At 43.1% G+C, this 23,989-nt stretch overlaps 1 protein-coding gene across 1 annotated transcript; it reads right to left on the bottom strand.

Moving 5' to 3' along the window:
* Positions 1-1,179: 1,179 nt before the first annotated feature.
* Positions 1,180-22,926, bottom strand: IL1R2 (interleukin 1 receptor type 2). Its single transcript, XM_081858234.1, has 9 exons — positions 22,790-22,926; positions 20,004-20,131; positions 19,641-19,899; positions 13,086-13,260; positions 10,533-10,707; positions 8,845-8,910; positions 4,817-4,952; positions 3,226-3,371; positions 1,180-2,158 (listed from the first exon to the last, which is right to left on the bottom strand). The coding sequence occupies exons 1-9, from the start codon at positions 22,801-22,803 to the stop codon at positions 2,031-2,033; spliced, it is 1,227 nt and encodes a 408-aa protein (XP_081714360.1). The 5' UTR covers positions 22,804-22,926; the 3' UTR covers positions 1,180-2,030.
* Positions 22,927-23,989: the final 1,063 nt, after the last annotated feature.

The following is a 23,989-nucleotide window of genomic DNA, read 5'->3' as shown; positions in this document are numbered from 1 at the left end:
TACATTATATTCTAGTCACATTAGACATATTTGCCAGCATCCAAATATCTGAGAAACTCATTTCAAGAGAGCTTTTGACAGGTTTAGACAGTGCCTTCCAATGCCGCATGGTGAACAGCTTTTAGAACTGAGGGGAGATTCAAAGCAGCTTGGGATATTGGGTAGGAAAAACTGTTCAAAGTTATGAGGACATTCTAATGGGGATTGCACAAACAGTTCTTTCGATTACTGATCTAAGTGTCTTTATTCATTCCACATTAGTAGTTTCAAGAAATGAGAGTAGTATTGAATACTCCTATTTGGGAGTGGAGTACTCCTATTCACAAAATGCTGCAATGTGGAGTACTCTTATTCGGGGTCCCTGCAGCTATGCATTTTTACAGAATGCATCATTCCACACCGCCTCCCCACAAGTGTCAGTCAGCCTTCCTTGCCCACTGAGCATGCCCAGTCTTTATTGGGCTGTCTCCCCCGTTGGTCCCTCCCCCCTCAAGTCTTTTGTAATTTTTCAAATCCCAAGCCTCCTGATACCCGCCTCTTGTATATTGGGAGTACCATTTTGGCTACCAAAGGATCCTCACTCAGGGAATGAATTAGATAAAAGTAAATAGGATCAAGTAAGGAATACGTCCTGTCCCATCTTCTCCAAAGCTATTTAAAGGCCCAAACAACTAATGATGGTGCCTGACCTGGGAGCCCCAATAATGTCTAGAGTAGATGACATAATTTCAAGTGCCAAAGAGATTTGTGGGCCCCTTTCCTCTGCCTGCCATTTCCCCTTCTCTAGCCCCTTCCAGCTCTCACTTCCATACATTACTACTGGGAAAACCAAAGCTTTAACTATACGAACCTTTGTCGGCAAGGTGATGTCTCTGCTTTTTAAGATGCTGTCTAGGTTTGTCATTGCTTTTCTCCCAAGTGAGAGCTGGACCATAAAGAAGGCTGATTGCCGAAGAATTGATGCTTTTGAATTATGGTTCTGGAAGAGAGTCTTGAGAGTCCCATGGACTACAAGAAGATCATACCTATCCATTCTGAAGGAAATCAGCCCTGAGTGCTCAACTGGAAGGAAAGATCCTGAAGCTGAGGCTCCAATACTTTGGCCACCTCATGAGAAGAGAAGACTCTCTGGAAAAGACCCTGATGTTAGGAAAGGTGGAGGGCACAAGGAGAAGGGGGTGACAGAGGACAAGATGGTTGGATAGTGTTCTCGAAGCTACCAGCATGAGTTTGACCAAACTGCAGGAGGCAGTGGAAGACAGGAGTGCCTGACGTGCTCTAGTCCATGGGGTCACGAAGAGTCGGACACGACTAAATGACTAAACAACAACAACAGCCCCTTCCAGCTGTGTACTTTTCTCCCAAACTGGCTCAATTCCAGTGTCAGAGCCTAGTTGAAGGGATAAAAGACCTGTGAGGATAAGATAGGTGAGGGAGCAGAGGGTTTCACACCCCTGGCCTCACATCCCTTTGGAAGAGCAATATTTGAAGGCATTAGCTTATCATCATCCTATTTAGTTTGGGTCTAAGAAATAGCAATTAGGAATATCAGAAGCTTCCTTATACTGAGTCAGATCAATGGTTTATCAAGCTCAATATTGTCTACACGGACAGGCAGTGGCTTTCTAGGGTTTCCGACAGGGACCTTTCCAGTCCTTCCTGGAGGTGACTTGGACTGAACATGGGGTGTTCTGCATGCAAAGCCAACGCTCTACCACTTTAAGAGCCCACTAGATGAGCTATGGCCCTTCTGACACACCTTCTGCTTCTGCAAGGACCATCCTTATTTCTGACTAGTGTGAGGAGCCTCAAGCAGCAGATTTGAGAGGTAAATTAACTGACAACAATTTGCAATTTATTTCATTAATATATATTTTTACCACCATGGGAAATTACATCAGGCTTTTCTGCCTCTGCCAGCAAAATGTCTTGGGTGATTTTTGTTTTCATCCAAAAGGTTTCTTGATATATTGCAGCAGATTAACAATCAGTTGGTTTGTTTTCATGCTAAAAGAAGAACATTTTGTCCTTTAGGATTTGGTTGCAATATATCCCCTTGCTGATCTTCTCTTCCAACATTTATGCAGGCACACTCCTCCCGCAATCGTGACAACGAGAGCCACAGGAATGAGCGCCAAGTACCAAGACGTATCGCGTTCTAAAAAAATAAAATAAAAGTTGGTGTCAAACTTTGCACAGCCTAAATAAAAAAGTAGGGGTGTTATTTCATAAAGCCCACATATTTCAAACGGAGTATTGAATTCCCAGAAAGGTTGTATGACATTTGAGGAAGAAAAATGGAAGAAACTAAGTTAAAATGTTTAACAGCATAAAAGAAGAGCAGCTCTGCTAGATCTGGGGAACTACCGTATTGGCCTGAATATAAGCCTCACTCTCACCCCCCCCCCAATTCCGAAGGGAGAGAGCGAGGAAGAGGAAAGGCTGCCAGCAATACAGTGTGGCTGCCCCACCACCCTGCCCCCAGTATGCAGCCAGGAGCAGTGAGGAAGGGAGCGGCTTATATTCAGTTTTTTTTTTCTCTCCCCCCCCACTCCAATTTTAAAGGTGCGTCTTATATTTGGGTGCGGCTTATATTCGGGCCAATACGGTATAATCTTGCCCAATATCCTATTTCCAAGAGAGGCCAGCCAAGAAAGTGAATAGGGAGTTCCTTGATCCATCTTTCATAATACAGTGTACTTCGGGTTACGAACTTAATTCGTTCCAGAGGTCCGTTCTTAACCCAAAACTGTTCCTAACCTGAGGTGCACTTTTGCTAATGGGGCCTCCTGCTGCTGCCGCACTGCTGCTGCGCTATTTCTATTCTCATCCTGGGGCAAAGTTCGCAACCCGAGGTACTATTTCCGGGTTCGTGGAGTTTGTAACCCAAGGCGTTTGTAACCCGAAGCATTTGTAACCCAAGGTACCACTGTACCTCGTGGAACCACTCTCTCTTAGCCCAACAAAGCAAAAGGTAATGCCCATATACTGTCTGAGAATTGTTCCATGTAGACTAGTGCTGTCTACACTGACTGACAGCGCGCCCCCCAGGCTTTCAAACAAGGGGTTAGCCCTATCTTGAGTTGGAAGAATTAGATATTCTCTTTGCAGTTACCAACGCAGCCATGATGCACAATCAGGTTCTCAACCCTGGTAAAGGTCTTGCAGAGCTGAACCATACATTAACAAGTAGGGCAATAATAGTATTCGTACACAGACACAAACCTTGTTGCTTTACTTGTGCTGCACGTATTTCATGCCCAAGACTATTATGGGCAACGCATGTGAAGTCTGTATTGAAATCAGCTTCTTTCACAGGGTCAAAAATCAAGGGCACCTCAATGTAATTTTCATCATTTTCTACAAGTTCCCTAAAACAAGGAAACAGTAATTTATAGGATCACTTTTTTTTTTAATTGATAGCATTTCAAGATCACTGCAATTTGATTTTTATTTTATTTTTTAGTCTAGCATTGTGTGGTGGGTGAGTGGCAAGGTGCGTAACAACGGGCACAGCATTTTATAGCACATGGGAACACGTTCATTTCACTGCAACACCCTGATTTTGAATATTTTGTATTCAAAATAGTAAGAAAAGAGGGTTTGACAGGATCTCAGTAGTGAACCATTGTAATGCAGTTGTTAGTGTGTCAGGGGGCTTCCAGACTGCAACCAGGGTGTTGGCATGCTTAAACTTTTTGGATTTCCCCCAGGAAGGAAAAATCCAGATTCAATGGGAGGGAATATGGGCTGCCATTTTGATGCCAACAACATCATATGGACCCTGCAAAAACTTGCATGCAGGAGGAGCACCAATCCCACAATAGCCACCTGTCTGGAAGCACTTTCAGACTAAAACCAGGACAATGCAGATTCATATTCTCATTCAGCCACGAAATATACTGTGGTGACTGAATCTGCTTGGAATGCGGTTTAAAGGTGAAAATATAATAAATGATGTAGAAAGGAAGCTGCAGCCCAAGATAGGGAAACAGGTACTGTATTAGGGACCTCATAGCTACTATAAATAAATTAAGATTTGCAGGGCCTGGTGAACTTCATCCAAGAGTACTAAAAGAACTCGCAGATACAGTCTCAGAGCCTCTGTCTATAATCGTTGAAAATTCTTGGCAAACAGATGAGGTCCCTGTGGACTGGAGGCATTAAAAAAGGGAAGGGGAGAGGAACCGGGAAATGACTGACTGGTCAGCTTGACAGGGATGGTTCTGGAACAGATAATTAAACAGTCTGTCTGTGAACACTTAGAAAAGGATGTTGTGATTATGAAGAGCTAGCATGGGTTTCTCAAAAGCAAATTATGCCGGACTGATAGTATTTCTTTTTTTTGATAGAGTTTCAGACTTGGTGGATCAGGGAAATGCTGGAGATGTAGCACATCTTGATTTCAGTAAGGCTTTCGACAAAGTCCTCCGTGATAGTCTTGTGGAGAAGCTGGTGAGCTAGATAATGTTACAGTTAGGTGGCTAGCTGGAGGTGATGCCAAAGTGAAGTGTAAAAGAACTATACAAAAATGGTCAGCCTCATCTTGAACTGGGATGGTAGGAGACACAGAGACGCTTTCTTCTCATTGCTGAATCCAAAGCTATGGCAGGGCGGTAGTGGCTAGAAACCTAACAGAGGACCAAGATATGTTAATGCTGTGAGCCTTTTCCTCTTGTGTATATATGTGTAAATAGAACCACATATCCCAAAGATACTGCTATCTCAAGTGACCTCCATTTTAAAGAACTAAACACAAGGTATGTTTTGGCACCTCTCACTGCTCAGAGATTGGGGTGAGCATAATAATACTTACTGACGTTCTCCTTCTGTAACTCTGCGCTTTTGATATAGCCTACCAATGTAAGTCTTGTTGGCTAGCCACCAAACCTCAGTATAAAAATGGCTGCTTTCTCCAGTAAGCACTTTGCATATCATTGTCAGTCGAGAACCTAGTTTGAAAAGGAAACATGGAAGTAAGAACAAACAAATGGTGAGTACTATGTTGAGCAATAATGGATATCACCACTCCTTAATTCTTAAGTCTTCTGAAGAGCTCAATACATTCTTATTTCAGCTGACATTCAACGGCCAGGATTAAGTACAGTAGGTGTATTTTTGTTTTTATTGCATGCCCTTTGTTTTAATTGTTACCAAATCAGACTCGGGAAAGGTGTGTTAGAAACTGAACTAAATAAACCAAGAAGTCTACCCGGAGAAGCAATTAGCCATTATTCATCACGTAAAGGTAAAGGGTCCCCTGAAAATTAGGTCCAGTCGTGACCAACTCTGGGGTTGCGGAGCTCATCTCGCTTTATTGGCTGAGGGAGCCGGCGTACAGCTTCCGGGTCATGTGGCCAGCATGACTAAGCTGCTTCTGGCGAACCAGAGCAGTGCACAGAAACGCCATTTACCTTCCCGCTGGAGTGGTACCTATTTATCTACTTGCATTTTGACGTGCTTTCAAACTGCTAGGTTGGCAGGAGATTCATCATGTAAATAAATGTAAATGATTTTAGTAAAACATGTGGAAGAAGAAAATACAATTCTCACACCACTTCTTCTGGAGTCTGATTACCTGTGGACACTTAAAGTGTTGCAAATGTCTTGGTTTTTGGCCCACTTCCAATGCAAATATTGGGCATCCAGTTCAGCGCTTGGCATACGCCAGTCAAATATTGTCGTTAAACACTGCATGGTGCCAGGAATGCCACGGTATAGACAGCAGCTTACAATTTTCATATATTTGTAAGATTTATATCCCACTTTTCATCACCAAGCAATTCAGGGTGGGTCGCACCAAAAGAAATGTATCACCATTATAAGAGAACAAAGGAGGCAGTCATGGTGAGTTCCAGCACCTCTTTTTTCTAGAAAAATAGCACTGAATGTCCTAATAAAAAGAATGCTTTAAAAATACTTGAGTATTATTTGGCAACATTTGACCAAGCCTTTTTTGACCAATCATCCAGCCTAGTAGGGGAACCAAGAAATAGGTGGATCGGCTCTAGAGCATTGCAATAAACAACTGCCACACTTCAGAGCTTTTATCATCAGCTAACAAGAATCTAATAGGATCAATAAAATGCAACCGACCCCAACAATCTCAAGGAAAAAGTGACAGATAATTGTCCTGGCTGAGTGAAATACCTCAGGCATCCCCCGGATGAGCAACAAGAGTCCACAGAAGCAACATTTCCCAGAGATGCCTGAAGCCTCAAAATAAAAACACTTATTTAGTCAACATCCCAAAAAAGAGGAGTTGGAAGAGATGCTGGTGGAGAGGTGAGTTTTTGAGCAGAGTCTGAACAGCTTCTTACAGAATTAAAGCAATAAGAGTCAAGCTTGTTTAGCTGATGACCCTTTCTATTTATGCTAGCCAGCAACATGCGGCTTAACCACATCCTTCTTCACTAAGGCAAACATTCCAATAGCCTAGAATAGCATGAGTCACTGTACTTGTTTGCACATGGAATATTTTATTGCTGCAGAGAAGTTTTTGGGGTTTTTTTATGACATTTGCTGGAACTCATTCAAAAGCACGGTATCAGCCGGAGATGGCCCTGTCTTCACAGGGCATTAGGTACAAAATATCCTTCTCCCATGGAGGCACAATAAAAATATATACTTTGTTTGAAAGGAAATCACTTTCAAACTTGTGCAAATATTTAGCAATACAGATCACTTCCTCAACGCTTTTTTTTTTGCAAATATGCCAAGTTAGACTTGAGAACACAGTGAACCCTTTGATACATACCATCTGTACTTGTCCGAATGATTACCAAGATGCAATAAAATGACACATGTTGTTGTAAAATTGTCTGACTGGTGATACAATTTGTTTAAAATTAATACAAATTATTTTTAAAAAAGATGAAAAAACAGCCTAGATTTAGCGACAGTAGAGGCCAGCCTAGAAACCTACTGCCTATCGATTGCAGAGGTCATGTTGACATCCTCATTTCCTTCTACATTTGAAGACTAGCTCACACAGAATCTATGGTAGCTCTCTAGGCTAGGCCCCAGACCATGAGGTTCTTGGTTCAAATTACCCAGAGTCCCTGTAACTTGCATCAATTCTTTTTAGGACCTGGTATATGTGACCACTTGTAGACAAGCACACATCTCAGATCAAGTTCTGGGCTCCATATCCCAGCCAGCTTTTGATCTCTAGGTTCCCACAATGTGTTATATACATGGGGCTGCCTCTGAAGATGGTTCAGAAACTTCAGCTGGTACAGAATTCAGTCGTTGCTTACCATGGTATCCCCTGGTATGAGCATATACAGTGGTAGCTTGGGTTACAAACAGGTTAAGAACTTTACCTCAGGATGAGAACAGAAATCGTGTGGCAGCGGCATGGCAGCAGCAGGAGGCGCCATTAGCTAAAGTGGTATCTCAGGTTAAGAACTGTTTCAGGTTAAGAACGGACCTCCGGAACGAATTAAGTTCTTAACCAGAGGTACCACTGTAATGTCAATCATGGCCTGACTGAACTGGCAGCCAGTTAGTTTCCAGGTCTGATTCAAAGTGCCATTTTTGATCTATGAAGCCTTAGACTGCTCAGGACTGCAATACTTCAAGGACCAAAGCGGCCTTTTCTGAGGTGGCCCCTTGCTTGTGGAACACTCTCCCCAGGGAGCCTTGACTGGTGCCTTCATGACATATCTTTAGGGTCCAGGCAAAAATATTTCTCTTCTCCCAAACCGTTGGCTAATTAAACAATATATAGCCTTTTAAAACTGTGTTGGGGGGGGGGACGACAGTATTGTTTTCTTTTGTTACTACAGTATGCATTTCGGTGTCATTATTTTGTAAACCACCCTGTGATCCTCAAATGAAGGGCAATATAGAAATTTAATAAAAATTAAAAGATTTTGGTAGGAGGTCTGGTGAAAACCTTTAGGTTAATGATGGGGGGGGGGCTTTTTCATTTCTTTCTCAAGACTGGTTTATCCAAAGAGCACATACATTCCTACATTTCCGGAATAGTTATTAAGCAGAAGAAATAAGTGTTCCATATTGATGACTTTTCCCCAAGCATACAGAACACTCTTTTCTGCACTACACAAATATCATCTTTTTTTCTACTTCAAGTGTCGTGCACAGGTTCTCACAGAGCTATGGACCATATCTTTGACACCATGGTAGAGGAACGAAGTGCCAAGACTTTTTAAAGTGTTGTCCAAAGAAAAAAGGGACCCCGTGTCTCGAGTGCAAGCAACAAAATGTATTGGGAATTGTAGTTTGATGAGGGTGATCTGCTAAGAGCTCTAACACCTAGACCCCTACACCACCCCTAGACAGAACTCCAGTTTCGAAAGATCCCTGGATAAGGAGAATTAGAGCCAAAAACCTATTTTCCTGTATTCAAGTTGTTCTTGTTCCATTTGTTTTAAAATACATGGAAGCCGCAGGTGATTGAGTGGTCACCATGTCCCGCCAGCTGTTTGTTCAATCAAAATCACACCAGTCTGGTTTCTGCCCAAATAACTGGCGAGGAAAAGGTTCAGCTCCTCCACTCCTTTCCTCAGTTTTGAAGACATGAAGGAACAGGGGGGGGCGGGGGGGAGAATCATGACATGACACAATATGTGTAAGTTTGGTTTGGCCCTGTTTGCAAACGGCTGAATTGTGGATACTCCTCAGGATGCAACAGACATCATTAATTCTGCCACAATTATAGCAAAGTCAGTAAAGCCACCATTAGCTGTTATTATGGTTGGAACTAATATAGTACTAAAACCCACTGGTAAGAAATTTAGAACTGAGTTATAATTCTTATTTTGTAACATAATGGTACTTTGTTTTCAGAAACGACTTGAATAAATTTGTTGGCCTTACCGAGACCTGCTAATGTAATCTTTTCATTTGGGTAGACAATCACAGGTCGGCTTCTCTTCTTTTGGCCTAGTGAGAGTTCAGAGAAAAGATGTTGCAGAGAATTACATCCGCTTTTCTGATACAGCAATAGTTTCCATTATTTACCAGGATAAAGAAATAACCTCGCTCAAAAGAATAAGTCATGGCTGAAATGTAACTGTTATCACTAGAATGAACATCGACCAGAATTCCAGTGCGTTCAGAGATCTTGTCTCTCTCTATTTCCTCTCTCTTTGCTCTGTGAAATTTTCAGAGGTTCTCAGCTTGTTTAAAATGAATTGAAATGGGGGAAGAATGTGCAGTTCTTACATTGATCTGAAAACACATTAAGCACACTACCACCCCCTGCTGGTCAGCCTGACTAACAGGTAAATTAACATATATATCTATATTTATTTAACAGAGCAGCAGACAAAGAAACCTGTACAAATTTAAAAATAAAAAGGGGAGAGTGAGATAGGTGTATTTGTCTACCCTTTCCCGCTATTAGTTAAATATTGCATTCCCCGAGCTAATGGAAATCACCTCCCAGGGCTCTCTTTTGGCATAAATTACTTGGTTTTGCAAGCGGAGGCATTTAAGCCACAAGCATTCTACCTCCCACAAAGGCTGCGAATTCCTCACACTTCCACTGGCCACTAGCCAGCGATCTTAGTTCTCTTCTGAAACTATTTCAGGCTCTTATCGGAAGCAAATAGCTGCAATGTTGTGCTGGGTAAGCTCAGGGCTTTAGCAATTGGCAGTTGCAATGATGAGAAAGAGTAGGAGTCTTTTCTTTCGCTGCCAAAATACATCGCAGGAAAGCTGTTTAGAGTCAGGACGTGCATATTCCGTGCATCTGCAGTTGGGAAACTTTTCTGACCCTGAGGGAGACATTCTTTTGACCTCAACAGAAGAGTGTTTTGGGCTGTGACAATACATGGGGAGAAGAGGGTTACCCATTTCCTTCCCATTGGTGACCCCATGCAATAAAATTCAGCCCCACACAGGAGACTCAAAAATACAGTGGTACCTCAGGTTACAAACGCTTCAGGTTACAGACGCTTCAGGTTACAGACTCCGCTAACCCAGAAATATGCTTAAGAACTTTGCTTCAGGATGAGAACAGAAATCATGCTCCGGCAGCATGGCACTAGTGGGAGGCCCCATTAGCTAAAGTGGTACCTCAGGTTAAGAACAGTTTCAGGTTAAGAACAGACCTCCAGAACGAATTAAGTTCTTAACCCAAGGTACCACTGTAGCCTTCTTTTGTTGACAACAGAGAACTGTTTCCAAGTCTCAATAACTCCCTGTGGAGCGGTAAGGGGCTAGATGGGGAGGCCCCATGGCTCGCATCTGGTCCATGGGGCATAAGTTCTCCACCTCTGGTCTAAACTGACTGGCAATGGCTCTCCAGGTTTGCAGTCTTTTCCTGCCTTGCATAGAAATGCCACAAATTAACCTTTCGTTTGCATATCTTGTGTTCTGAGCAATGACTCCTTGTGACGCATATTTCAACAATATGCACATTTGTATAATTGATCCATGTGGAAAATATAAAGTTTACTTCATACCAAATTTGTATTTTTTTAAGCAAAGAAAAGTGGATCATCTGTATGTACAGTCCTGCTCGTCATTGCGTACTTTAGTAGTTCAAGAGTAAACATTACCAAGTGTTTCTAACTGAATGGTCCTGGTGATGTTATATTGTCCCATTTCGTGCCGAAAGGTCAGCTGGCAAGTATAGTAGCCTGAATCATCCAAGGACACAGAGTTTATGATGAGATAATTTGTGCCCTTCAAAACAGCAAATTTCTTATTGTCAATGTCCAAAGGTATTGAGTCCTAGAAACAAAAAAACAAAAGTACACAAATAAAATGGGCAGCTGAACATTTAGTAGCGAAATACAATGCTTCAGTGCCAAGGAGTCTTGAGGTGATTTTTTTTCAGTGAATTCTTAATGTCACTGAGCTAGTTTAACATCCATTGATGCAGCAATGATGGCATTTTGGAAAGGCCATGAAACACTGGGAAGACTGCGGCAGGGGTCTGATTCCTGACAGATTCCGAAGCAGAAAAGTGCCTCAAATAAGCTTTTTATACACAATGTCCACATAAAGCTTAAATGCCACTGTTTATTACTGTGTACATGAGCACAGAGGATCTTGCAGTAAGCACCAGACTCACACCTTTCCCCTTCCTTCTCCCCCCACAGAGTCGGAATAAGAGTTATTTTCATTTTCCACGAATCCTGGTTTATTACATTCAAACCAAGGGCAGTGGTTTAAAACAAGCTCTGACCCGTTTAAAAACAGGCCAACTTAAAAAACAAACAAACCATGGATTATGAAGCTGGCTTCCTTAACTAAGCAGGGTTTGCAAGTGTGACTATTTGGTTTACACTTTGACTCTCTTCAGTTTCCGTGTGGTGCCAGGAAAGGAGAGAGCTCTTTGTTAAAGTCTTGCAATAAGCCACATGGTTACACAATAATGACTAACTGTTGTAGTGGCAGTGTAAGTGGAAAATTCCATATTGTATTGATCAACCAATGATAGATTAAATGAGGACAAGCCTCCGTTTCTGGTCCATATCACTTTCACATGTGTTCACCCAGAAAACTTTTCCATCCCATATGTGCATTAAAGTTTTATTTATTTATTTATTAAAAATCTGAACAAAAATCAACATTTAAGTGCTTGCTCTTCACTGCATTTTCTCTTAAAACATGCATTTTGTTTTCTCTCCAGGTATGTACCTTTAAACATGTTCTGATAATTTATATTTAACCGAAAATTATGTCAACAGCAGCTGGAGAAGTGTGAGATCTGACGGGCATGTTCTGATCCATACATTAGTCAGTCCAGAAATTGCAGATTAGGTCAGTTTATATCAGAATGAGCAATGATCAAATTCCTCAGGCAAACCTGATCAAAATGGTTCTCCGCCACAAAGTCAGCTTGACATGATTCCAGAATAACTTGTAAAAGGATATTGTAATCCTGGGCTTCACTTTCCATTACTGGCCAGACACTGTTATCACTAAATAAAAACTCATGGTCTAGTCAGTTGCTGACAGACCTGGTTTCTGGTGAAAGGGCTATAAACTACAGATAAATTGTGCAGGGCTCTGCAGGATTTCAGAACTACTGCCCAAGTCATGAGTTTCAAAATTGAATGTGCACCATGCACATTCATAATTCAATAAAATTAACACGTGAAAAATGGTTTGTTTAGAATTTGGACGGAGTGGATGGCTTTAACCAAGAGAAAAGGAGGAAATTAGTTTTGGCGAACTAAGTTAAGTGCTGGGCAGTTCCAAAAAAAATAAAATAGCCTCAGGCGTTGGACTCAACTTAGCATGGTTCTCTTGGATCAGAACTAATGTTGTATCTAGTCTAGCATTCTGAGTCTAACATGCTTCTGGACATAACCAAGGCACAATGACAGCAACCTTTTTCTTTTGGCATCAGTATCTGATGTTCAGGGCTATGCTAAGGTTACCAGATTTTTTTTTCAATGAATCCAGGGACACTTTTCAGCTTCAGTAGAAATAACAGGATTTTGTATGAGGACTGATTTGTAAATCCGAGGACTGTCCCCGGGAAACAGGGACATCTGGTAACCTTAGGCTATGCTGCCTCTGAACATAAAGAACATTTGGGGGGTTTTTGGGGGGGAGCTCATGATGGACCTCTTCTTTGCGAAAACAGCTTGTCATCTTAAATGCAAATATTCTAAAAACAAAGCAACCTAATGAAACTTTCAGGCTATTGTATCAAAGCTTTAATTCAAGAGCACATCTGCAGGCCACCATAATCTAAGGTATTTTTTCAAAGCTACAGCTAATTAATCTAGGCTAAGGATGGGTAATTTATGTCCCTTGAGATGTGAATGAACTACAGCTCCCATAATCCTGGACCCCTGGTCATGCCAGCTGCAGATGGTGGAAATCTAGCAACATCTGGAGGACCATTGCAGCCCCGTCCCTGGCCTTAGCAGAGTTGGCCGCAATTACACTAAGATGCCAATTCAAATGAATGGCTTAGGCATGTCATAGCCCTGCATAGGACCCTGTGCAATTTCTACCATGCTGTCAACATCTTATATTATTCTGCCTTTCATTCTGAGTGCAGTGCAGATGATAGTCTCTTGTGGGTTTGGATACTGGAAGTCCAAGTTCAAATTCCCAAACTGCCATGAAGAAATTACCCATAATAATACCTTGTACCATTTGAGTTCGTAGTTTGTATTCTTTTGTACAAAACTCTCCAAGGCCGGACAGACAACCTTTCCAGGACTAAATGTGAAAGCCTTCTGGAGATAGGAAATATTTCGAACAGCGCTTTTCTCCACAACTGTGAGATGAACAGACACATCAGCACAGTAAGAAGAATTCCTGCAGGCAGAGGGCAAATGGGCAGGGGGGGAGAAGAAGAAACATGACATTCATACACAACAAGGGAAGATTTCTCATTGCACCATAACACACCATTGCTTTTTGTTATTCAGATGTAACCATTTTGAACAATTAAGTACACACAGGACACTAAAATCACCGCCCTCTGAAAAAGCATCATTGGTTGGCAACTTGATTCTGCAGACAATACAAAATACTCTGGCTGAGGGACCTGAGCAGACCCCACCCCCTGCTGATTTCAGAGCACACTGAACACAAGTGGTAATATGACTGGATTGGCTTGGCTTCCCGACAGGAGGAACAAATTGTACTAAGCTTATTTCTGCTTTGTTGTGTGGGGGGGGGGTTAAGCTGTGGAAGGACAAATATCAGTAGATACATGTCATTCAAATGTATTTTTAGACAATTGGAAAGTATTTTATAGACATACTTCGGTAAATCTATTAAGATTTTAGTATACTAGAACAGAACTTGTGCTCCGGCAGCACGGCAGCAGTGGGAGGCCCCATTAGCTAAAGTGGTGCTTCAGGTTAAGAACAGTTTCAGGTTAAGAACGGAACTCCGGAACGAATTAAGTACTTAACCCGAGGTACCACTGTACAGTAACAAGTTAGCGGAACCAGGACTGAAGGACTGAGGAAGAAGACACTCACGGACAGAAGAGATCCTTTGCTTCTGGAGACTGTTTGTTGTTGTTGTTTAAAGTTCCTTGCTCATGAGGAGAAGCACAAGCCAAGGTTTGTATCTGAGAGTGTACAGGGATGTTTGTAGGCAGGAACCTGCTTCATCCCCCCCCCCTCTTTTTTTTTTTTTACTCAGATGAATGTCCTGTACGTCTAACTCGACAAACACACAAACAATAATATCATATGGCAGTGGTTTTCAACCAGGGTGCCTTGAATGATGGCCAGGGGTGCTGCGGGCAACACTGGCCTCTGCCCCTCATTCCTTCCTCCCCTCACTATTCTGATGCCCTCTCGCATCTCTGCCTCTCAAAGGCTTGTGCGGCTGTTTGTTGCGGCAGCCCTGGCAATAAGCTCCACCTGTGAATGTTGCCTCTGGGGGGCAGCTCTCTTTGGGGCAGGGAGGGCAGCTCAAAGACCAGCAGCAGCTGCCCAGGGGACTCCCAAGGAGAGGGGAGAGGAGGCTGAGGGAACACTCCACAAGGGAGGGTGTTTGAAAAAAGGGTGAGGGACTGCCAGCTCTGCAGGCAAGGGGTGACATAACTGGGCTCCTGAGCCCCACAGGGGTGCCACAGAAAAAATGTACAGTGGTACCTTGGGTTACAGACGCTTCAGGTTACAGACACTTCAGGTTACAGACTCCGCTAACCCAGAAATAGTACCTCGGGTTAAGAACTTTGCTTCAGGATGAGAACAGAAATCACGCGGCGTCGGCGGGAGGCCCCATTAGCTAAAGTGGTACCTTAGGTTAAGAACAGTTTCAACTTAAGAACGGACCTCCAGAACGAATTAAGTTCTTAACCAGAGGTACCACTGTAGTTGGTCAAGGGATCCGTGGACTCAAAAAGGCCAAAAACCTCTGCCATATGATGTCAGGACTTGGGAGTTGTCCTGCTTCCTCTTGTGAGCTAAACAGCCAGAACTGAAAATCTGCCTTATTGACTTCAGTATAAAAGGGATCAATAAAGCCATCAGCTGACTTGCGCTTAAATGGCAATCTTGGTGAAAATAGGAGAAGCCCAGGTGTTTGAGAGGTACCGATATTGGCAGCACAAGTTTGATCAGGCTGCAGCAATAGACAGATGACCTTCAGAATGATCCAGTGGCCCTCTGTAAGTGTCACAGAGATAGGATTCACATCAATGCAAGGGCCATTGGGTTGCCATTTAGATGCTGTATAATAGACATGACCTATGACTCCTATGGAGAAACTGCCACGGATACTGGGGACTCAGCTATGCAGCTGCAAATATAATGCTTTAAGTGTGTTTTAAGTGCATTATACAAATGTGGCACTAGATGGCAATGGTGAGCTTATGGCAAATTCAATATATATTTTCAAAACGTTTTTTTAAAAAATCATTTTCGCAGCGTTTTATATGTGTGCATCTAGATTCCACCAGGGTGTAAGCAAGGAGCAATGCACACTTTGCATTCCATTGATTTGTTTGTTGTTTTGTTTTGTGTGGAGGGTCTGATGAGGAATTTATGCAGTTGGAAAAAACTGCTTAAAAAACAAATAAACAGTCCTGTAATGCAAAGCCACCACTGAATACAGCTCAAGGCGTGTGTTGTTATTTAAAAGCTAGATTAAACATTTAAAATATTTTATCTGAGGCAGAAGAGAAGCCAAGGTCACCAACTGCAGAGAGTATGGAATTTTTTCACTGATGGGGGCCCTTCTTTGGTGTAATGTTTGAAATATCCCCAGGTTTGTACATTGTCTAAAAGATCCAGCTATATTGTGTGATCACCATATATTTTTTCTTAATATTGGTGGAATCAAAACTTCTGAATAAAAGTTAGTTTGCACATAGATTTTCTGTCCTTAGAAGCCCTGACAAAATTGTTGTTTGCGGTTCCTTGAGCAAAAGCTGTAACTATTAAACCAGCCTACATTTGTGATAGGGACGCGGGTGGCGCTGTGGGTTAAACCACAGAGCCTAGGACTTGCTGATCACAAGGTCAGCAGTTCAAATCCCCGCGATGGGGTGAGCTCCCATTGCTCAGTCCCTGTTCCTGCCAACCTAGCAATTCGAAAGCATGTCAAAGTGCAAGGAGATAAATAGGTACCGCTATGGCGCGAAGGTAAACGGCGTTTCCATGCACTGCTCTGGTTTGCCAGAAGTGGCTTAGTCATGTTGGCCACATGACCCGGAAGCTGTACGCCGGCTCCCTCAGCCAATAAAGCGAGATGAGCACCACAACCCCAGAGTCGGTCACGACTGGACCTAATGGTCAGGGGTCCCTTTACCTTTACCTTTTTATTTGTGATAAAGGGAAGTCCTTTGCAACCTGAGGACTGGGCTGAAAAAGGTGTTTGGCTCATGATTACTTGGCAAGGAACTGCATAGGTCTGTCTTGGATTTTTCATTCAGACATAATATCTTCCAGATGAATTTGCTTGTGGAATTAATATAGAGGCATTATAATGGAAATGACATTATGAAAGAAAACGACATCAGCCGCTGACTTTTTCACCGAAAAAATCATTTACATATCCTCTGCAATAAGTGACCTCTTTCTGCACGTATGCCAGTCCCCCCGAGGTTTATACTGGAAGTCTTGCATACTTTTCATTGCACATGTCTCTTTCCACTCAGTGGAGTAACTTCTGGTATTAAGTACATTCCAATGCCACAGGACACTGAGCACATCTGTGTTTCTCTACCTTGGGACACTTTTCTGTCTGTGCAAGACTGCTAAAATATTGCACAGAGGTAGTGTAAGAGCTGTTTCGTCACTATCAGGCTCAATAGCATCAGTATCACTCTCAGCAGAGATAATTTATTTTGGGGGGGACATATTTTCTGTTTATTAGCGATCACCAATGTAAGCCATTTGAAAATACAAGCCCATCCCCTTCCATCTTCCGTTTCTTACTGGAGGGCTAAATGTGATCGAAATTACTTGCAGATGTCACTTTTAGCCATTGACTGTTACAAGAATGACACAAATCCAGATGTTCAAACAGGTGGCAACAGGTGGGACCACAAGAGACCAGTTGTGTGAGGCACCATTTTCTGCACTCTAGACAGGCTCCCTATTCTAAACGTATGCCCTGAACAGACATCACAGACAGTTTAAGGCCAAACCCTGCCAGCTGCTGGTTCCTATCGCCCATGAACTGGTTTTTTAATTACTTCTTTTCTTCCGCTTTTTAACAAAATGCAGACACTGAGGCTATAACTTGAGGAGGAAAATTGATGCCGTGGAGGGGACGTTTCTTGACCTTCCCTTTCCTTGAGCCATTTTCAATAAAAATCACACCCATAAAGATGGAAAGTGTACGTTAGGCTGCCGCAAGGTTTCTGCCTGGCTACTCGCATTCATCAAGCCCAGAAGGAAGCTTCACTTTTCCAACCCCCATATCATGGACTATTCATTAGGTAAAGGTAAAGGGACCCCTGACCATTAGGTCCAGTCGTGGCCGACTCTGGGGTTGCGGCGCTCATCTCGCTTTATTGGCCGAGCGAGCCAGCGTACAGCTTCTGGGTCATGTGGCCAGCATGACTAAGCCGCTTCTGGCAAACCAGAGCAGTGCACGGAAACACTGTTTACCTTCCCGCTGGAGCGGTACCTATTTATCTACTTGCACTTTGACATGCTTTTGAACTGCTAGGTTGGCAGGAGCAGGGACCTGCTCACCCCGTTGCGGGGATTCGAACTGCCAACCTTCTTATTAGCAAATCCTAGGCTCTGTGGTTTCACCAACAGCGCCACCCGCGTCCCGGAATATTCATTAGCCCACACTAAAAACAAAGCAGCACTTAATGTGACCATTAATAACCACAATTGTAAGCATGGTGCTTTCTAGAGTGATAATGTTAATAATCATCAAAACATTGCAGGGTCTTCAAAGCTCATTTCATGCTCCTCTCCTTGCAAAAGATACAGATGCCCCAAGTTCTTCCCCTCAACTAGTTGCATTTCAGTGAGTGCTTTGCCCTTCCTCTTTCCATACCACCTGCAAAGTGCCACATGCATAGGTAAAGGTAAAAAATAGGTAAAGGACCCCAGTCAAAGACGACTGTGGGGTTGCAGTGCTCATCACGCTTTCTGGCCAAGGGAGTTGGTGTTTGTCCACAGTTTTCTGGGTCATGTGGCCAGCATGACTAAACTGCTTCTGGTGCAACGGGACACTGTGACGAGTGCCAGAGCGCACAGAAACACCATTTACCTTCCCACCACAGCAGTACCTATTTATCTACTCGCACTGGTGTGCTTTCGAACTGCTAGGTTGGCAGGAGCTGGGACAGAGTAACAGAAGCTGGCTCCATTGTGGGGATTCGAACCACCGACCTTCTGGTCCACAAGCCCAAGAGGCTCAGTGGTTTAGACCACAGCGCCACCCTCATCCCTTGTAGTGCCAGACATACACAGAGTTCAAGACATCCCCTTGCAGGAGAAACATGACTGTCCTCCTCACTCCACACAAGAAACAAGGATGTCAAAGAAAGGAAGCGTAAGACACTTCCACATTCTGCGACCACCATTTAAAAATAGTAATAATAATGTCCAGAGCTGAGGAGCCATACCCTCTTGTGGCTCGGCTTCACATTGTATTGGTGATGGATGTAACATGTCGTTCCTTCTCTTGCAAGGGCTGCACTTCCCTCAGGAACAATAATGCCTGAGTTGGATGTAGCCACATGATCCAATGCAGCTAAACATTATTATAATGCAACACTGACTTTGGGGGAGCTGGTTTTCCCGTGACAGTCACACCAAGCTTCAGTTATAGGATCTGAGCCTTGTTCTTAGTAATGAAAGAATAGTTACACTGAAGCGTGCCCAACTCCTAGGGGCAGAGGGGTCTTTGGCCCCCACAATATTTGCTGGCAGGGGATCAGGTCCCCTTAATGTTGAGGGGGTGGAGGAGGCCTAGCACAGCACAGTTCACTGGCTGGCTCCTCCTGAGCGTTCCATGCTGTTCCATGTTGGGTTCCCTGCTTGGCCTCTCCCTGAAGATGCGAGTCGCACATATGACATGTATGCACGCCACATGCAACACACACCAATATTGGGTACAATATGGTACCTTTGGTACACCGAAGTTATGTGGGTGAAGATGGCCTCAGATAAGGTAAAGGTAAAGGTACCCCTGCCCGTGCAGGCCAGTCGTGACCGACTCTGGGGTTGCGCACCCATCTCGCTTAAGAGGCTGGGGGCCAGCGCTGTCCGCCGACACTTCCGGGTCACGTGGCCAGCGTGACGAAGCTGCTCTGGCGAGCCAGCACCAGCACAGCACACGGAAACGCTGTTTACCTTCCCGCTATAAAGCGGTACCTATTTATCTACTTGCACTTAAGGGTGCTTTCGAACTGCTAGGTGGGCAGGAGCTGGGACCGAACAATGGAAGCTCACCCCGCCGCGGGGATTCGAACCGCCGACCATACGATCGGCAAGACCTAGGCGCTGAGGTTTTACCCACAGCGCCACCGCGTCCCTGGCCTCAGATACATTGCAGCAAAAAAAATCCAATGCATTCAGTCTCTGCTCTAAAGAACTCTTACTTCTCAATGCATCTTACCTTCTCCAACACTTGATAAACAGTACCCCAGATCTGTCTTGTAAATCCATTGCCAGTAAGTCTTCAGTGATGTGTGAATACGCATGTTATCTGGTTAACCCTATGTAGCCTAGGCTAACAGTCTTGTGCCTTAGAATGCCTACCTTCGAGTGCAGATATATTCCCCAGAATCCTCACTGGAAGCTGGCAAAAACCAAAGAGCATCATCTTGTAAGAGAATTCTTGTTTCCCTGTATCCTGCAGGGATAATTGTTGCTGAACCATTTTTCCCCCAGGTGAGATTCAAGGGCTGATCAAAAGTATCCATATGTTTGTATCTCAAAGGAGGGCATTTGAGGACCACTGGTTCTCCTGCCAGTACAAAAGTGGACCTGAAATGCACGGTGCGATCGTGGCAATTATCTACGTAAAAAAATAATAATAATGGCTTTGTATTAAAAAGAAGAAGAAAGAAACACTGGAATATTCTAAACCAGGACTTGGCTATTGATGGTTACTGCTTTCACCTGCACTTCCCGTACGCTGGATTCTGAAGGCAGAAGTATCCAGTGTATTGGCAATGAAAATACATAAGAGCCTGGGCACCATATTCCGTAGAAAACAGGAAAGAGAAAGATGGATGACACCTTGGAACCTGCGAATGAGAAGAAGAGTGTCATAACAACAGAAGTGTTCTAAATGAGATGGTGACTAAACTACTTTTTTAAGAACAAACTGTTAAGGCATGAGAAAAGCCCGCCAGAAATATCTCTTCAACTGGCTGACAGCCTTGTCTCTAGAGCTCCTGGGCTTAAAACTGGGACTGGCATAGCTCCAGACTCTGATGAAAACATGGATTGGATTCCCTTTACGTAGTGGTGGTCAACCTTCTTAACAACTCAAGCCCAGAGTACGAAACAGTGTCTCTGTTGTGGACAGTGAAGTGCATATGCTGTACTGCTCCATCACAAGTGCTTGGAGTAACTTTGCTTCTTATCTATTGAACTTGGGAGCAGATAGTCTAGTACTGGACTGGAAGACTTCAGACTGGATTATGGCATAGATGAACTCATGGGACCCTCCTGTTCCATCCTGAAGTACCACAATCTCCAGCTGCCTGTGGCACATTTGCCAGGCATGTTCTAAAACCAGGGTGACCAAATTGGTACCTATCAGATGTTTGGGACAACACTGAACACCATCTGATGCTCAGTCTGTATATATGTGTGTAAAAAAAAACAACCCTCATATATCACAAAGGCATGGCAGCTTCCAATGACCAATGAACCAAGACCAAAGTATTCTATGCTTTTTTTATAAAAATGTAAATCACTTTGAGGCTTCTTTTTGTAGTACTGTAAGTTGACAAGTAAACATAACAAATCAAAAGAAATGTGTTGGCACCCCTGAAGATTCTCAACACTTGGAAGCTGGGCTGTGTGCAACTGGAGATGAACAACTTAATAGGTTGTTCATAATATGGATTCCATTTTTACCTCAATTTTCTCCACTCCACATTATTTCTCCCAACTGACAGTTGACTGCTCTTCTCTGCTGACTAGAACCATCAACCAACCAAAGTCTTATTGTTTTCCAGACCAATCAAAATGCATTTACGTGATCCAAGCCACATCTACAAATACTAAAAGTGATGATCTCAGTTTTCAGAATCTGCTGCCAAGCAGCTACTGCTAAACAGGCCTGCAATATAGTAACAGCACAAGGTCGTGACTTTGACAGTCACACTCTGACATCAACACAGACCACATAACTTCCCCTCCCCCCAGCACAAAACATAATCATGGGCACAACATTTCTCCACAGTCATATATTCACATTTAAGTCCTGTGACCTCCTAAATTCAGGGGACTTAAAGCCAGGTGTTTCTAGTATTGCTTGCTGAAAGGCTTCCAAAACACTGTATTTTAAGCTTGTCATCATCACACAATCTTTTTTGTACAACCAAAGTTTACTTTAGAAGGGATACTGTTTGCTAACAAGAGATGGTTCTATGGTGTGTTGTGAGCAAACCCAAATCTTTCCTTGGATTATTTATGTATGTAAAGTATGGCTACTTTAAATACTTTGGCTAGAACTCAACTTTCAGCAATTTAAAATTATTATTCTGGCTTATTATTCTGTTTTCTTATTGCTGTTTCCTAAACTCCACAGGAAGAAGCTTGCTGAAGGATATTTGAGTTAAGTTCATGGTTACCAACTATTAGGTATCTGAGCACTGAAAATGCATGGTCTACACCTTACTCAATACATTTTGTGCAAGTTCATGTTTCCGGTTCTAATCTGAAACGTGAGTCATGTCCTCCAAACCAGGATATAAGCCAAAATCAAAATACGGGAAGTGGGCACACTGTATTTCCCTAAAATTTAACCCCTTCTGAATATAGCTGACCAAGCTTTTTCTGTACCATCTAAAGTTCTTCTGGCAGCAACTCCAGCCACTGGGCCAACCTTAGCCCCCTAGATTGTGAGAATGATTTTCCTATCCTTGGGGACATCAGATAGAACCCAGGTCCATTGGCTCCCAGTGAGAGTGATGGATACATGATTGATTTGGGCAAGGGAAATCTTTCTCTGGTAGGAAAGAGAGGTACATGCGTAGGATAGCATGCACAGGGAAATGTTGAGGTGCAAATCAGTCCCCTTTGGCATAAAGTCAAGGGGGAACAGGCAACAGAATGTGGAAAGGGACCAATGGAACTCTATGTCCTTAGAAGACTAGGAGTACAAAGCCATGTGCCACAAATCTGCATATAGCAGTTTATATGCATAGATGCAAATTTAGACTGACTTCTGTCCTATAAGCAAAGTTGGAAAAGCAGGACGGGGCAGCAGATCCAGGGCTAAGAGCCCCTGGACCACCCACTAAAACACCCCACAATGGGTGGTTTTAGTCCTGAGTTTTTGGATGGGCTATAGGAGGCAAGCAGTGTCCATTAACCTCTCAGCAGAACAGACACAGGGCCACCCATTGCCCCATGCTGCAAACCGACCAATGTTGACTATATTTCATGCCCTTCATGCATGAAAGCAAAACCAAAACCTCATGGAAGCCTTTCATTCCTTGACAAAGGGTTTCAATTTTTAGTCACATGGAATCTACAGAGTTTTACTTCACCAAATATAGTTCTGTGAAGACCTCCGCATACATATTATAGTCAATAAATAGTTGCAAGAACCATCAGCACTCATATGCTTGGTCCATTAGCTCCCCCGCCCCTACTTTTGAATAAACAATCAAACTGTCCATGTTTTATTACTCTGCTATCTCCATAAAGAAACATTTCACACTTACCCAGATCTCTCCATCTTTTGTCTTGGAACTTTTCAAAGAGCTGTAAAGTACTTTATCTTAATGGAAGAGTCTCAGCAGATGGACTTATATATATCTATATATATCAGAAAAACTTACGAAAACTTTCCCAAGTTACCCAATTCTGATTTGTCAGAACAAAAGAGGTATGAGGTACACCTTTCCAGTGCTTCGAGGCTATGGGGAACAAAAAAACCCAATACTTGTTCAAAGCAAGGGGAAGTGACTTCCTTTTTTATGACGCTGTTTCTTTCCAGTGGGGGGAAAAACTTGCAATTAACCTCAGACAACAAAAGTCTTTTTGCTGTTGCCAATCAGTTGACAATGTTAGCATTTGTAGGGCTGTCAGCCAGAAAAAAAGAATTTAAGTTGATCTTCTACGTTATAACCATTAACTGGTTATAGCGTATAATAATTTTTTATTATTCATTAAATTTCTATACCACCTTTCATGCGAAGACCACAGGACGATTTACAATATAAAAACACAAAAATATGTAACAAAATAACAAAGCAAAAACACCCACAGAAGTTAAAAGGCCATAGATTGTTTAATTAGCCAAAGGCCTGGGAGAAGAGAAATGTTTTTGCCTGATGCCAAATATATATAAATATATATAAGGAGAGCATTCCACAAACAGGGAGCGACAGCAGAGAAGGCCCATTCTCGTGTTACCATCCTCTCATGGTGAGGACACTAGAAGAAGGGCTTCAGATGATGAGCTCAGAGTCCAGGTTGGGTCATATGGGGAGAAGCGGTCCTTGAGGAATTGCAGTCCTGAGCTGTATAAAGCTTTATAGGTCAAAACCAGAATTGGGCCCAGAAACTAATTGGCAGCCAGTGCAATCAGGCCAGGAATGGGATTATATGCTCATACCATCTTGGCCAGATGAGCAAACTGGCCACTGATTTCTGCACCAGTTTCTAAACTGTCTTCAGAGGCAGCCCCATGTATAACGCATTGCAGTAATAAAACCAAAGCTTAGACAGCAGGCTATGCCTTTCTAGATGGGGTGCCCAGCTGAAGCTGATGGAAGGCACTCTATGCCACTGAGACCACCTGAGCCTCAAGTGACAGCAATGCATTCCAGATATATACTTGCTCCTTCAGAAGAAGCATAACCCCATCAAGAGCAGGCTATCTCCCATCCATCCAGTCTAGGGAACTGTCCACTAACAGT

Source organism: Podarcis erhardii (genome assembly GCF_964252035.2).
Source record: "Podarcis erhardii genome assembly, chromosome: 4".
Taxonomy (NCBI): domain Eukaryota; kingdom Metazoa; phylum Chordata; class Lepidosauria; order Squamata; family Lacertidae; genus Podarcis; species Podarcis erhardii.
Note: the sequence above shows the minus strand (reverse complement) of the source record. Positions and strands in the feature narration are given on the sequence as shown.